Source organism: Gymnoscopelus microlampas (assembly GCF_963454915.1).
Source record: "Gymnoscopelus microlampas genome assembly, chromosome: 11".
Classification (NCBI taxonomy): Eukaryota; Metazoa; Chordata; class Actinopteri; order Myctophiformes; family Myctophidae; genus Gymnoscopelus; species Gymnoscopelus microlampas.
The window spans coordinates 38,656,468-38,672,987 of NC_139948.1; the positions used below are offsets into that span (position 1 = coordinate 38,656,468).

General features: G+C 44.2%; 1 protein-coding gene across 2 annotated transcripts in view; it reads left to right on the forward strand.

Annotated features, from left to right (window-relative positions):
* LOC311055955 (BAR/IMD domain-containing adapter protein 2-like) overlaps nucleotides 1–16,520 on the forward strand; it is a 69,082-nt gene that overhangs the window by 38,081 nt on the left and 14,481 nt on the right. For both annotated transcript variants that reach the window (XM_084072257.1, XM_084072256.1), the window contains exons 5-7: nucleotides 1,200–1,271; nucleotides 4,387–4,524; nucleotides 15,087–15,239. In XM_084072257.1, coding sequence (XP_083928383.1) covers nucleotides 1,200–1,271; nucleotides 4,387–4,524; nucleotides 15,087–15,239 — 363 coding nt within the window. The remainder of the gene's footprint in view (nucleotides 1–1,199; nucleotides 1,272–4,386; nucleotides 4,525–15,086; nucleotides 15,240–16,520) is intronic.

The following is a 16,520-nucleotide window of genomic DNA, read 5'->3' on the forward strand; positions in this document are numbered from 1 at the left end:
AGGGTGATATTTGTCATTGCACATACTCCTATGGGCTGGGGCACCTGTCAGCAGGGAGTGTTGGGCGTGAGGAGTAGGACGAAGGCCCAAGTCCTCCTAGTGTGGGCTCCTCACTGGCAGGTGAGTCAGTAGGGTGCAACAGCGGTGTGTGGGGAGGAATTAATTGGCATAACTACTAAATTGTGGAGAAACGGGGGTAAAAAAAATATTGGCTACTCCTAAAAAAAAAAGACGCGCATGCGTGCAGTGACAGGGGCCATGTACTGTAAAGGGGGGGGGCAATTGACATAATGACTAAATTGGGGAGAAAAGGTAGCCTGGGTGCCAGCCTGCTTCGCTACGTTCGGCGGATTTTTTTTTCTCTCTGCGCTTCTCAGTCTGGAATGCCCCCGATTGACTCGTCTTGTAGAACTACACTGGAACTACATATGTTACGTTAGGCAACGTCGTTGCTGTTTGGATGTTGTTCAAACGAATGACGAATCAAAACGATCACACCGTTTTTTTTGTCCCGCCCCGCACCACAGACCAATCAGAAGCCACGGTAGGTTTCGAACCTTGGCTGCTGTGTCCCGCCTCCTGGAGATAGGAGGCATTCCAGACTGAGAAGCGCAGAGAGAAAAAAAAATCCGCCGAACGTAGCGAAGCAGGCTGGCACCCAGGCTAGAGAAAAGGGGGGAATAAATTGTTTGACAAATCTATTGACTTTGGACATATTAATTTAATAAAATCTTTCATGGAAATAAACCTAAAACTGACTAGCCAGCCTGCACCAAAAACTATCCCAAATGGGCCCAATCAGTTGTTAATCCCATTTACAAATGAGGACTTGACGAAAGGAATGCTAAGGTTGTGTCATAGTTGTGTATTATTGCTTACTGTAAGCACTGTACAGCATGCACCACTGTTATATCCACTGTAATATGTTATATCTACTACTATTACCCTATTACTGGTGAACGATCTATTAACCCACTCATTGCAAGTTCGTATTGGCCAGGCCAGACTTAAATATATTATCTTTAATAATTGTTGCCTTAGTATTTCTTATGTATCTCTCTACTCTGACCTGTATCTGTGTGTCATGCCTACTGCGGTGCCGCTGTGACACCTGGAGTTCCCTTGGGATCAATAGAGGTCTATCTATCCGTCTATCTATCTATACTGAACTGCCTCCTGTGCCACTTTCCCCTCCCCAGCTGAAGTCCTTTCACAACGAGCTGCTGTCTGAACTGGAGAAGAAGGTGGATCTGGATGCACGTTATCTGACTGTGAGTATCTAATTGCCTGTTTACATCCACCGGGTCCCCACCCACACACACAGGCCCCCGGGACAGCCCCCCGCAACCAATAACTCGCAATGAGCATGTCGTTGTATTATGGAAATCCGTATAGTGTGGCGTGTTGCATAGGATGGTAATGGATGTGGAACTGCGTTCTAAACACTTGATGTTACGCAACCGAGTCTGACTCTCTGAGGCAATTAAGGAATGTCTCTGTGAAAAGAAAGGCTTTGATATGGCATCTCTGCAGAGTGGGCTGAGATTTATTTTTTCATCTTCGGCGCCACCATTAAAGGCCGGATGATTACAACACAACCTTTTTGTGTGTGTGTGTGTGTGTGTGTGTGTGTGTGTGTGTGTGTGTGTGTGTGTGTGTGTGTGTGTGTGTGTGTGTGTGTGTGTGTGTGTGTGTGTGTGTGTGTGTGTGTGTGTGTGTGTGTGTGTGTGTGTGTGTGCGTGCGTGCGTGCGTGCGTGCGTGCGTGCGTGCGTGCGTGCGTGCGTGCGTGTCTGTGTATTACTATGCATGTGGGGACCAAAAATCCCCACAAGGATAATAAGAGGATAGTAAAAGATTCAGTATGGGGTCAGGGTTAGGATTAGGCATTTAGGAGTTTGGTTTAGGGTGAGGGGTTAGGGCTAAAGATGCTGCACAAAAATGACATTTCTTTTACGAAAGAAATGCTTTTGGTGTACCCAGGAGGATATAAATGTGTGTGTGTATGTGCACACGCGCATGTGCATTCACATGTGTGCCATTCACGAGTGCAACCGAATCGGCAGAACAGAATGTTCGTGTTGTACGTTTCTGCAAATCAAGGATGCATTGTTGAACGTTTCTGAACCAATATGGACCTTGTCAACTCCCTGTGTGTATTGTATTGCTGTTGTTAGCAGCCTTGTGGAACATGCCGCACCAACATTTCACTGCTTGTACTGTACCTGTATAAGTGAGCGACAATGAAACCCCTCTTGATTCCTGACGTTTTGGTGTAGGGTTACGGGTCAGGTTTTGGGTTACGGGGTTAAGGGTAGTTTCCACATGGACATGCGTTGTGTCGACATAATCCGCATTTCGTCATTGTCAACAGAGTATCTAGAAATGTTCATATGAAACGTGTTTTTGTTTCTGAAACATTGAGACTCAACGTATCCCTGGTTTGCAGGAACGCACAATGCCAACATTTTTCTTCTGGCGACCAGGCTGGTGTGTGATATCTTTAGAACGAGTGGGCTGCAGGCTGCAGCGTGGAGCAGCACTGCGGTGCATTGGTTTGGGGGTGGGATGGTGCCATCTTATTGTAGTTGTGTATGCTTGAAAAGATAACATTGGGAGCCGTTTGATTTTTATTTAATTTTATGCCACATGCTGCGCATGAACGGAATTGCTTTCAAAGTGAAATGGATAAAGGCATTGATATACTTCTGAAAATAGCAGATCTACAAGCTCACAGCAACACATGAGCGTATACTGTAGATGGGCTATTTCCGGTGCATAACACCAGTGCGCAAGTAAATATAAATCACCCTTAAGTTAGCCATGATAGTAGTACATTTTTGAGTGATTGAAGTTAGAGGTTTATGCAGAATTGTCTGTTATTGCTCTACTTGCATCATCCATATTGTTTTCGTTTTCATAACCCTTAAGTTTTCACAGATAACAGCCTTCTGATGTTATTTGCTGCAGACCATGTTCTGGGAAATGTTACAAAAGCAAGGTCATAGGATGCCTATTGCGATGCCAGATTTGGCTAATTTTCTGCCAACATTGATCCCAGATCAGGCAAGGGTTGATCCCTTCTTTAATCCATCAGCCAATTATTCTGTTTAACAGGCATCTTACCCACAACATTTAGTTTCTGGCAAGTGTCAACTGTTACATGGATTTTCCCCTCAGTCTGATCTCATGGTATTAACATCTATTGCTTTGAATAAAATTTCAAAACAATCGTATCAGCAATAATGGCAAGCATTTTGCTTCGTGAATTATTCATATGCATTGTGTAATTCGGTCTCTGAAGACACAAGGGACAACCGTCTTCTGCTGTAGACAATGGTGTACAATACATCTCTCACTCTCTCTCTCTCTCTCTCCTTCTCTGTCCCCCTCTCTCTCTCTCTGTCTCTCACAATCAATCTCCAAATTCTCTTGCCTTTTATCTCCTGACCTGGTGACCTGAAACAATGACTTACCCACGGTTTTCCAACTCGTCTCAATCATTCACAGTTGGGGGGATGGCACAGCCTTGAAACGCGGAGTTGCCAAAATGGCCTCAGTCCACATAGGTTACCAATGAAGAGGGGCATTTCTCATACATCACCGTTTAGAGACAAAGGTCACATTCAACCAGTGTACCCAAGTTCATCTGAGGGCCAGACAGGTCATGAGTGACCACAATTAATCACTCATTAATGTGGCTGTGGCGTCGAATTTGGCTTTCTGATTGAGGGCCGTGAAGTGAACACGCGGTCTGACAAACCGGTCGAAAGGCTCTTGTGTTTAATTAAAGGGAACACGGCAGCTCATTTGCGCTTGGTGCTAAGGATAAGGATATTGGCTTGTTCTGTTAGTGTTTCATGACCCTGCAAACGAAACTCTTAACTTTTCACAAGATCTAAATTGCATAGCAGATTGACACTATCGCTTCTGCTTAATTGAAGACTGAATGACTATTCTCCACCATGGTTGTCTGCGTACAGTAGATGGCATAGTTTAACCTAGACATTTAAAAGTCTTGCTGTGCATGTCCCTCATGGCCCTGTGAGGGTAATCATTTAACAAACAGTTTACGGCTCGATAATTTACTCAACAGTGGATGAAAGTTAAATGTAAAACGTTAAACAATTTAACATAATTGTCTGCGATTGGGAGGAGCGAACCCACCCAAGTAGTTTTGTCTAACATGTCAAATCCAGCTCAACCTCACCATTATTATCCCTATCATTATCTTCATTCACAAAGCGTGCCAGACCCTCAATATCTCCTGTGACCGCATCTCCCACAATTCCCCCTGGCTTTAATTGTCTTTTATTACATTTTTTTACCCTTTTGGTTCTGTGGGAGATCTAGCCACGTGCTCATGTGTTCTCTATCGCCCCCCGCAGGCTGCTTTGAAGAAGTACCAGGTGGAACACAAGACCAAAGGGGAGAGTCTGGAGAAATGCCAGGCTGAGCTGAAGAAGCTACGCAGGAAGAGCCAGGGAAGCAAGAACCCCTCCAAGTATGGAGAGAAAGAAATGCAGGTGAGTCACTGCAGGAGGGCCTGAGCTCTGCCCAACTGTTTGTTTGCATTTAAACTCTTAAACCACTTAAACCCTATACACTTCGTTGACTATAATTGGTCTACAATTGGCCCCCTCCTTTTTCCCCTCTACACTTAATCTCTTTGCTGAAAATGGCCGATCTACAAGCTCACAACACGTCACATTGCAAGGTGTTGTGAGCTTGTGGATCGGCTGTTTTTGCCCTAAATACGTTTTCGTAGGACAAATAGTGAGAAAAGCTTATGTACAGGAAAATAGCCAATCATTTTCCCCTATGATGACATGCCCAAAATAGGGATGCCAGGTTGAAAGTGGTATAATGTTTGCACCTCCAAGGCATGATTGGCCTGACCCTGGACTAGTGTACTCCAGTATTCTTATGATGCAGTCATCTGAAACCGCTCCATGTCTCTCAAATCGGCCGTCTATTCTGTAATTATACTGTATGTCTGTGTTTGTGTTCCCGCTGCCAAAGCACACCCTTGCCAAACACAAAAATACAAGGCAAGAGTTAGAGAGCTGATTGTTTGGAGAGGCTGCTTGAAAAGCCTCGTTCAAGCATACAGTACATACACGTACAAGCATTTCACCATTACCGTCTCATCCCAAGCATTCTGCAGAGTGACAATGTACAGAAATGGCAAAATGAGAAACAAATCAATTAAAAGATATGGGCTCTGCAGAAGGCCCAATATGCCATCAGCTTTAATAGGAGAATCTGCGCATGTGGGCAACTATTGGAAAGTGGACAGTTTTGAATCGCACTGGGAAATAATGAGCTCACTCTCTCATGAAAAAAAAACAGATAGCAGATTGCAGAGTGCACACAAAACGGCAAGAACGGGGGTGGACACAACATGTGACCTGAGTGGGAATTCTAAATAGCAGAGGCTTGGTATGAGCTGCAGTGCACACATCCGACCAGATCTTGAGCACGCATAAACAAATACAGCAACACTCTGCATGGTTGGGAAGACGCTACTTGGAAAGTTTTGCAAGCCGCCGGTTACGTCACACTGGACGAAGTTGATCTATTGCCAAAGTGCTTTCAGGATAAATAGTTTAGCAAATAAAGCTACTTAAAAGTAGGTAGAACTGTGAACGGACTATGCTGTGCACACAGTTTGAGTTGCATTGTCTGGGCATGCCTTCTCATGCAGTGGTCAGGATGAAAGAAAAAGCAGCCTTTCTTTCTTTGCTTTTATGGCTCTAAAATTGTTGGTAGTTAACTACACCAAAAATTGCACACAAAAATAAGTAATGGAATTGCAGTGCAAAATTAAATTTAGTTGAACTGCTAGCAAGCTACTGCAAAATGTAGTTACTAGTTTAGTTACATTAATGACACGGCTACCACTGATCTTCTGTATACACGCACACACACACACACACACACACACACACACACACACACACACACACACACACACACACACACACACACACACACACACACACACACACACACACACACACACACACACAGGTTGTATTACTATACTTGTGAGGACATCAACATTTCATGACAGTGATTTTATGAATGCCATTTTTAATACATTTTGCCATTTGTAAAACCAAACTTCTAAATGTGTAATCCTGAACCTAACCTGAATCTTTTTCTAATTGTAAACTTTTTCTAATTGTGTCTTTTTACAACCATAAAGCAACGTCTATTTCTCATATTCTACCATACAGTACTTGTGGGAACATTTAGTCCTCACAAGTATAGTAATACACACACACACACACACACACACACACACACACACACACACACACACACACACACACACACACACACACACACACACACACACACACAGGCAACCTATCACACCATCTCTGTTTACATCTGCCCTATCTTCTCTTTCCTTGGTTAGCATTTTTCTGCTTTATTGACACTGACAGTGAGCAGAGAGAGGAAAGGCAGGAGAGAGGGCATGAAATGCAGCAAAGGTCCTCGGGTTGGATTCAAACCTGGGCCTGAGTCTCATGTATACTCATGTACTGTATACTCATATACTCACTGTCGCTTGCCGACTAGGACACGTTGTTTGCTTGAAAATCTGTTATCTTAGTCAAGCGGCGCCGCCACGCGATGGCGTATAAAAAACAATAAGCCCAATGTTATACTTCATCACACAGTGGTGTCGTGTGGCAAAAGTAGCAGATCTAGAAGCTCACATTGCGACATGTTGCGAGCTTGTAGATCTGTTATGTACGAAAACAAAACTAAAAAAACTTTTAAAATGACATATCCTGTAGGGATGCCAGGTTGAAAGTTGTTGAACTTTTGTCTTCATTGTGTGTGTGTGTGTGTGTGTGTGTGTGTGTGTGTGTGTGTGTGTGTGTGTGTGTGTGTGTGTGTGTGTGTGTGTGTGTGTGTGTGTGTGTGTGTGTGTGTGTGTGTGTGTGTGTGTGTCCTATATTAAAATTGGCTTATGGGAATATGTGTGACAGCAATATATGTGTGTGTATATTGCTGTCAGTGCAAAACGTAGCACACAAACAGCCTGAAGCGCCGTCCCTGGCCTGCCAGTGGCTGCTGCTCCTGCATTGGGATGCGTCAGGGGGGAAGGCTGGAGGCGCACAGCTCCACTGAGCTAACAGGCCAGGGCTTGCGGGGTAATTACTGAGCCAGGGTTGGTCTGGTTGTGAGGTGTGGCCAACCATGACAGCGGCATTCTAGGAGATCGATACTCAGGCCAGAAACGTTGCTCCTGCTGCCGTTCAGGGATTCGGCATTTTCCGGAGTTCACTGAGCGTGAAAAACCCACCTCCTCGTCCTGGCTACAGCGGGACAAGAGGGCAGGTCCCAAGGCTCTCATTACAAGCGCACATACACACACACACGTGAGTGGGTATACCTTAGCGTTTCAGATTGATCTGACCCCTGTGTCGTGCCGTATTTGTTCCACCGTGCCAGGGGACATGCATTATAAACTGCATTATAAACTGTCATTTTCATGGCTCATAGTTGGTAGAGCAGCCAGCAGCCCGGTGGTGGAAAAAAAGTAACTAAATACATGTACTCAAGTACTGCACTTGAGTAAATGTACTTAGTTGAGGTGCTTTTACTTTACTAATGTTTTGATACTTTATACTTCTATTCCAACAATACATCTCAGAGACAAATATTGTACTCTTTACTTTACTACTATTAGTTGACAGCTTTAGTTACTTTGTAGATTTAGATTATTAATACAAAACATACATTAACAAATTAGGCCCTTCGGCTATTTGAAAATAGCTGACCTAAAAACGTGCAACGCGTCGCATCGAGCTTGTAGAGATGCCATTTTTTAAAAGGTTTGACATTTTATTACTTTTACTATGGTACTCTAAGTAATGTATATTTTGATAGCAAAAGCTTTGCACTTTTACTCAAGTAAAATATTTAATACAGGCGTTTTACTTGTGACATTTTTTCATCTTGTACTTTTTCCGCCACTGCCAGCAGCCCTACATTTCTGTGTAGGGGTGCTTTCCAGTGTATTGGAGTGAGTAATCTCTTCCCACAGAGAAGAGAGGAACAGGACTAATGTGGCATGTTGCTGCAGGTAGCCGTCTGCCTGGAGACTGTTTCAGACGTTAGACGACCACACCTCTCTTTAAGTTTCACATAATGTGACATTAACCAAAGGGTTTGACGAAGAACACAGCAAAAGCAGTAATCATTGGAAATGAACGTCATACAAAATCTAATAAACAAACAAAAAATAACCTCTATAAACATTGAAACTTTATACCACAACAAATATAACCACAAAAATACCACTTAAAGGGATAGTTCAGTTTTTTTCTATCGATTAGTCACCCCAGGTTGACAAAAATTCATGGATATGTTTTAGTTTTTGTCGCATTCTTAAGCCAATAATTTGATGACCAGCAGACCGGAACGAAGCGGTTCCGGTTGGAGGCGCAAAGGAGACTATTTGTTCTCCAGCGCTGGTCTGCTCTGGCTCTTTATGACTATACACAGTATAACATATTGGCTCCTTATTGCACAGAGAGACTGACCCAATTGACAGACCCCGGACTCATAACACACGCCCTGTTCTGATGGAGATGAAAGGCAGAAAGCAATCTCTGTTCCCATTGTGAGTCTGCTCACTTTTACTGATCATATCACAAACCACGGGCGGGCAAGGCGAAAATTATACCCATTATACCCATTTTAAATTGTACCACATGCAGGCATTCTAGTGATTGCCAATTCATAGTATTTGATCACAGAAATCTTGGTGGCAAACAGCAGGTCTACCTATCGTAATCTACCTACCTTTATTGATCCCATGAGGGAAATAAAGATGTCGTGGCAGTACCGCAGTTGGACATACAGAAAAAAAGAGATACAACTAAGAATGAAATAAGACATGGTGTGGCATTGCACCATATTGTGGGAAAACGCATCATGAGAATGCTAATGACTATCTCTCGATGACACCACTCCAAACTATCACTTTATTTACCTTTAGTATACAGAGTAGCCTAGCAACGGCCACCAGCACTAAGCAGTGCACTGATATTAACCAGTCTGCTACTGGGCAAGAATGAATTACAATGACTTCAAACTAATTGGTTTTGATACTATTTTCAAGGACAATGAACCTAAATGGATGTCCAGCCTTGCACCTAAAAATACCACAAATGGGCCGAATCAACAGTTTATCCCACTTACAAACCAGGATGCACTACTAAGGGGAATGGAATATAGGAATGGAATATAGGGACACTTTTTCTTCATGGAATAAACTTTAGTAATAAGCTGAAGTATTACAATTAGCTGCAGTCAGAACTTTGATGGCAGGGGCGAGGCAGAACAGGTACCCATACAGGATATGTGTACAGTATATATCATGTAATTTGCACATGAACGCACGCTCAAGGATTGCTTGTGTTTGTATCTGGCGGAGGTGGCCATAGAGATATATATGAGAAATCCCCCCTGACTCTGTCATGTCGGCAGATAAGACACCCCGGGATCTCAGTTTTTATCTGTTCTCTTTTCATTAAAAAGTAAAGAATGTCTGAGCTCAGGCTGACGGCAGACGCAGATGGGGAGTGTGACAGCTCCCCTCATTTCATCTCTCTCTCTCTCTCTCTCTCTCTCTCATATATTCTCTCTCTCTCTCTGCCTCTTCCCCCCATACAGCCCCGCTCACTCTTCCCTTTCGCATCTCTCTTCCCCTTACCCTCATTTCCCTCCTGCTATCTCATCTCACTCTCTCTACACACCTCTCAGCATGTGGTGCGAAGCCCCTTGCCAAAAATCCTAACTACCTCATTATGTGGTTCAGTCAAGTGGACCAAGGCGCCGCGGGGAGGGGCCTTGTCCAGATAAACGCCTCACCACGGCACAGGTTTCTGGATGGAGAGAGTAACAACAGACGACGACCTAGCTCTCACTGTATTGGATATGAGAGGGAGAGAGTGGGCGGGGCATGTGTTAGGTTAGATTATGTCATATCTCGTATCAGATTGTGTCAAGTAGAGATAGTAGCGATAGAACTTTTTCATGTCAAGGACCCCCAAAATGATATGTATTTGGCCATCTCAAAATGTTTTGTTCCAGGGACCCCCAGAAGCAACGATTTGAGTGACAAATGTTGGCTTTAAGAAATACATTCTAAGATTTGCGAACATTATCAAGATTTTTCAAAAAATCACACCCTGTGTGAAGGAAGCGGTGCCTTTGGGGCGGGGCGTAACTCATTTTAGTTCGTCCCTATTGGTGGTCTGAGTCCACTTACCAAATTTGTACTTGGTAGCATGCTGCAAACTGGAATAATGGCTGTTTAAAGCCCAGCCAATGGGCAGACAGAGGGGGTGGGGCTTAAGTAATTACAGTTTGTCCCTATTGGTGGTTTTAGTCCATGCACAAAATTTGTACTCCGTAGCATGATGCGAACGTGAGTTATGGCTGTTTAAAGGCCAGCCAATGGGAAGACAGAGGGGGCGGGGCTTCAGCAATTCATGCTGGTCCCTATTGGTGGTCTAAGTCCACATACCAAATTTGGACTTGGTGGCATGCTGCAAACTGGAGTTATAGCTGTTTTAAATCCCGTGCCCTAAACGGGCGGACGTACATAACATACGCGGGGGGTCCCTGGACCCCGCTTTGATAACTTCAGCAATTCATGCTCGTCCCTATTTGTGGTGTAAGTCCACATACCAAATGTGGACTTGGTGGCATGCTGCAAACTGGAGTTATAGCTGTTTTAAATCCTGTGCCCTAAACGGGCGGACGGACAGAACATACGCGGGGGGTCCCTGGACCCCGCTGTGATAACTTCAGAAATTCATGCTCGTCCCTATTGGTGGTGTAAGTCCACATACCAAATTAGGAGTTGGTGGCAGGCTTCAACCTGGAGTTATAGCTGTTTTAAATCCCGTGCCCTAAACGGGCGGACGGACAGAACATACGCGGGGGGTCCCTGGACCCCGCTGTGATAACTTCAGCAATTCATGCTCGTCCCTATTGGTGGTCTAAGTCCACATACCATATTTGGACTTGGTGGCATGCTGCAAACTGGAGTTATAGCTGTGTAAAATCCCGTGCTCATCATCCCGTGCTGATACGGACGGACGGACGGACATACGGACAAAGTCAAGTGTAGAGCGGTTGGCACCGCTAAAAATGCTCATAACGCGACACTCTGTGCCACGCTATGAGCTTGTACATCTGCTATTTTTGAATAGCCAAAGTATACAATAATGGTTAAAGTGGTTAAAATGATTGTGACGCTATATTAACTTATTTAGCTGGGGACCCCCTGGTACCCTGTCCCCAGACCCCACTTTGAGAACCAATGCCATAAACCACCGTATCCAAAAGCACCGGTGATGAAGGGTGGAACAGCAAAGCCAAGCAGCTCCCTACCTGTACCAGGAAATGCTTTGGATCCCAGTTCAAATATGATTATTTTGGGGGGTCGCGGACTGAAAGGTTTGGGAACCCATGATATAGAGGGCATGGCTACCCTGAAGTGACTACTAGTATTACCTCCATTATTGAGAAGAAGGGGGTTGTGGCAATGATTTGATTGGAGCGTTGACATGTGTAGTATTGGTGAAGTGGTGGAACCTTCTCAGGGTTGAGTGAAATCGTTTTTCTCCAGCATCACTGTTCTAGGCATGCCATATTGGGCGGAAATAGCAGATCTACAAGCTCACAAGCTGTGAGCTTGTACATCAGCTAATTTGGGCTAATGTCCAACAAAATGTAAAGCATTGTGCAAAAGAAAACAGGAACTCCATCTGTCTATTTCTGTCTGTCTCTCTTAAGTTGCCCTATTAATTGGCCCATGTTGCCTGTATGAAGCCAGAGCTGTCTGAATTAAGAGGTGAAATTATTTCAAAGTCACCAATTATGGCTCCTTTATAATTGGAGTCTCTAGCCTGTAGGTTTTTGAAGAAGTGACTTGATGATGTCATAAAGCACAGCTGTTCAAAAGCAGCAAAACGTGCCATCTACCTATGTATAGATGTTGATTAATGTGTATCCGAGTTCTCTCTCGGCACCATTCCAGCTGATAATGTAACCTGAGGTAATTCTGATGTATTAGCACTTTTTCTTTTCTTCACAATTGTCATTGTCCTTGGTTACACTGGTTTTTCATTTGAATGGTGTGAGAATTGGGCCATAGGGAATCGACAAGAGGAGCGGACGGACTGGTTGAACAGCTCTAATTAGCTTGGCTTTAGAGCTCCTGGAGAGGAGGCTGACAGACAATGAGTCATGGACCACAGAAAGTCAGGGTCCTTACAAAGGTAGAACTGAGGCGATCCCCTAATTGAATGCCGGGCGTCTCAGTCTGTCCGTGATACGATCGGATTCCGATCCATTCACAAATGCTAATGTTGTCTTCTCTAGCCATAGCATATTTTTCTCTCTCTCCCTCTCTCTCTCTCTCGTTTTCTTCTCTTATATGCCTTGTTTATGCTCCATCGTGCAACAGTGTCACGCATCGAAAATAAGCTCACAACACGCCTCGGTTGCGATTTATACTTAGTACGACTAAGTATAAATCGGACTATAGTCTTTTCTCTCTCTCTCTGCAGTATTGAGTGTGAGTCATACCAAAAAATATATATAAATCTATCTTTAACATTTCAGGAGAGAGGGAGAAAGAGGGGAAAAAAGAGAGTTCTCAACGTGACAGGCTTCAGTGTGACATACAGGATCGCTTTGCTCGTTCGAAACGTTCCTTCCTTCACAACCTTTCCGTTACTGAACCCAGGCCCCAGTCGAGAAATGAACACTGTGCTCGGGAAGAACTGCGCCAATAATTGAGGCGTTTTTGAAAGTGCTTAATTCGCACTTAAGTTGCACTGAAAAGAACAGAACGAGTCTTTAAGCTGCTCTCAGGGGAAAACTCCATTCCTAGTGCTTGCATCGGCTCAGGATTTGTGTTTTAGCGGTGTGGGTAGATTTATTCCAAAAAGCACAGCGCACTAATGCACAGCGTTGCTAATGCACAGCAGGGCCATTTCTCAAAATGGTTTAGTTCAATAGACTTTTTTTTTTTTTTAAGATCCTTCCAGCCAAATAATCTTGTGATTATCAATAGTGGAGAACTAGTGTGCTCTGGTGGCTGGAAAATGAAATGCATTTGGGTTTCCTGTCTTTGATGTGGTGTATAGTCGTTGGCAGGAATTGGCAGGAATTTTAAAGTAGGCTACGTGGAGAGAATTCACAAACATGATCTCTTTCTGTCAGTCTGTATGTCAATGCATTGCCTATGTTTTCTCTCTTTCACTCCCACTCTCTCTCTCTCTCTCTCTCTCTCTCTCTCTCTCTCTCTCTCTCTCTCTCTCTCTCTCTCTCTCTCTCTCTCTCTCTCTCTCTCTCTCTCTCTCTCTCTCTCTCTCTCTCTCTCTCTCTCTCTCTCTCTCTCTCTCTCTCTCTCTCTCTCTCTCTCTCTCTCTCTCTCTCTCTCTCTCTCTCTCTCTCTCTCTCTCTCTCTCTCTCTCCTGCCATGTGTGACTCCTCCGCTCAGGAACGTTGACTCAGTGTAGGTTAAAGTTCACCAAATGAACCCTATTGAACTTGTATTCAATAGGGTTCCAACAATACAGGTGGGAGGGATGCCAGCATTCAAAGAAAAATCCGTTAAACAATTAAATCCTGTATACTACAGTTGATCGGGGTCCCCCAGGGGTCTGTACTTAGTCCAGATAGCAGATCTACAAACTCACAACGAAGGCGTCGCAGCCTGTCGTGAGCTTGTAGATTGGCTACTTTTGTTATTCGTTGTGCAACAAATTATACAGGGCTTAAGTGGTTAAGCAAGGTGATTGGTGTCATTGATTGGAGAGAAACCAAGAGGTGTCTCTTTGAATATGCTACAGGCTGCCTACACACACACACACACACACGCAGTGCCATAGTTATAGAAGTCAATAGCAGGGGTGAAGCAGCTACAGGGAACCTCTGTTGTTAGAAGAGGAAATGGCGTGTGTGTGTGTGTGTGTGTGTGTGTGTGTGTGTGTGTGTGTGTGTGTGTGTGTGTGTGTGTGTGTGTGTGTGTGTGTGTGTGTGTGTGTGTGTGTGTGTGTGTGTGTGTGTGTGTGTGTGTGTGTGTGTGTGTGTGTGTGTGTGTGTGTGTGTGTGTGTGTGTGTGCGCGTGCGTGATGTGTAGTTAATGAGCTCAGTAAGCGCTGACATTTCCTTGCGAGAGTTCATGCTGTGAGAAAATGCCAGGACAGGACTGAGTTCCACGGCAGCAAGAAAATCACTGGCACCTGCGTGGGAGTACTAACCTGTTTTTATTTATTCACCCTCTCGCCAACAACTACACAGTCTCAATCTAACTTTGATGGTGAACATACTGTATATGGTGAAGAAAATGTTATGAACAAATACATAAAATGTTTAAATTGCTCCTGTTAATATCTCAGCTCAGTCAGCTTTGAATTTTGTATTCGTCAGTGGCTTTTTAACTACTTTCAACCTGGCATCCCTATTTTATAGGCGGACACTTTAAAAGATTTCCAAAAGGTTCCACAAAATGTTAAATGGTTTGTTGATCTGTGAGGATCTTGTTGAACAAAAGACATTTATCTAAAATCCAATGCTAACATTCCCCTGGAAATCTGTAGTATGTCACCTCGTACCACTCTATAGCACTATAGTAGTGATTCTCAACCGATTTAATTTCAAGGACCCCCCGTGTGATATTTCATCTCTGGGACCCCAATCTGAGCTGGAAAAACCCTCAGTGTTAATTTAACTCTGAGAGTGTTCAAATGGAACCAAATGGACCCATTTGCTTCCAATTGTTCATTCTGAAGAGTTACAAACGCGTAAGGGTCTTTTGGTTCTATCAGTCAGTGGCCAAACCTTTGCCGATTCTGATTAATGAAAGATTATTTAAAAAAATATGTAGTGGGTTAGGGTTAAATAACAATGTTCAAGTCAAGATGTACAAGGTCCCAATGCTACACATTGTTGTGACCTTGTAGATCTGCTATGATAACAGTATTATCCAGTAAATTAAGGGTAACAGTATGATCTCCTGTTGACTTGTGACTTGCAGTTTGTGGAGACCATCAGCAGTAAGCAGAGTGAACTGGACACCTTCATTGCCGAGGGTTACAAGACGGCCTTGTCAGAGGAACGCCGGCGATACTGTTTCCTGGTGGACCGTCAGTGCGCCGTGGCCAAGAACAGCAGTGCCTACCATGGCAAGGTAAGATTCAAGATTTTGTGAGCTTTAGATAATGCTATTTTCGGGAAAAGTCCCAGATTGACGCTTTAATTTAACTTCAGGATTCATGAATAGGGCCTCTTTAACTTTTTTCATTCCTCTTTATATCTCAGCAAATTACTTTCTCCAAGGCTATGAATGGACCATAAACGGTGATTGGAACCATTGATATTTTTGTCAAAGTGAGGACATTAACTTTCTGCCCCCCCGCTGGCGTGCGTTCACACCTCATGCATTAGGCAATGCAAAACAAAGGGGTGGCAATGAACCATGAAAATGAAACACAGCAGAATTTCTCTTTAAATGAAATCGAATGTGATGCAAATAGTTTTTCATGTTCAGTAAAGACCTTGTAAGCGTTGGAAATGACAAGTGTACTCTTCAGAGGGTGTGTGTGCGTGTTCGCGCGCGCCTCTGTCTGTCTCCTGGGTTCTCTGGTGGGTGTGCACTGCCTGACTTAAGAGGTAGCTGGAATAAGATTGTGTGTGCGTGTGTGTGTGTGTGTGTGTGTGTGTGTGTGTGTGTGTGTGTGTGTGTGCACATGTTTATTGTGGTGCTGTTTCAACATGGAGTCTGGAGCCATTAATCAGGATGGGGGTGTGTGTGGGATGGATTCAACCTTGGGCAAGCTGAAGAGCCCTCTCTGGGAAATTGTGCGTGTTCCTGTATGAAAGACTGGGAGATTGAAAAGGAGAGAGAGAGAGCGCGAGGGAGAGGAAGCAAAGGCAGAGAGCGTGGGAGGCAGGGGGAGATATTGTCCTTCACTCTGTGTGTGTGTGTCTTTCTGTTAGCACACATGCACATGTGTTGATGTGTCTGTCCACAAAGCTTCATTTGTACAGAGGTAGAAGAGAGTCATGTCCCAGGGCTGAGGGTTGTTTGAGTGGGCGGCTAGTTAGTCCTCCAGTCTATCCCTCCACCTTGCCCACTCACCATTGTTAGAATGCTGTAGCTCTGCAGGGTGCAAGGGGTTCAAGGACTCACATTCAGGGAAAACCTCAAGCCCTGAGAACACAGAGGAGATGGAGAATCGCAACACGTTGTGATCTTGTACAGTAGATCTGCTATTTGGTATTTTCAAATAGCCAATTTGACATGTAGGGTTAACGTGGTTAAAATGATTTTGATGCTACACGTATATCAACTCATTTTGCTAGGAACCCCTAGCGCCCCCTTCAAGGACCCCCCTGTGGGTCCCCAGACCCCAGTTTGAGAACCACTGCTCTAAGTAAACAGCCAAGCACTTTCAGATGGGAGGGAATG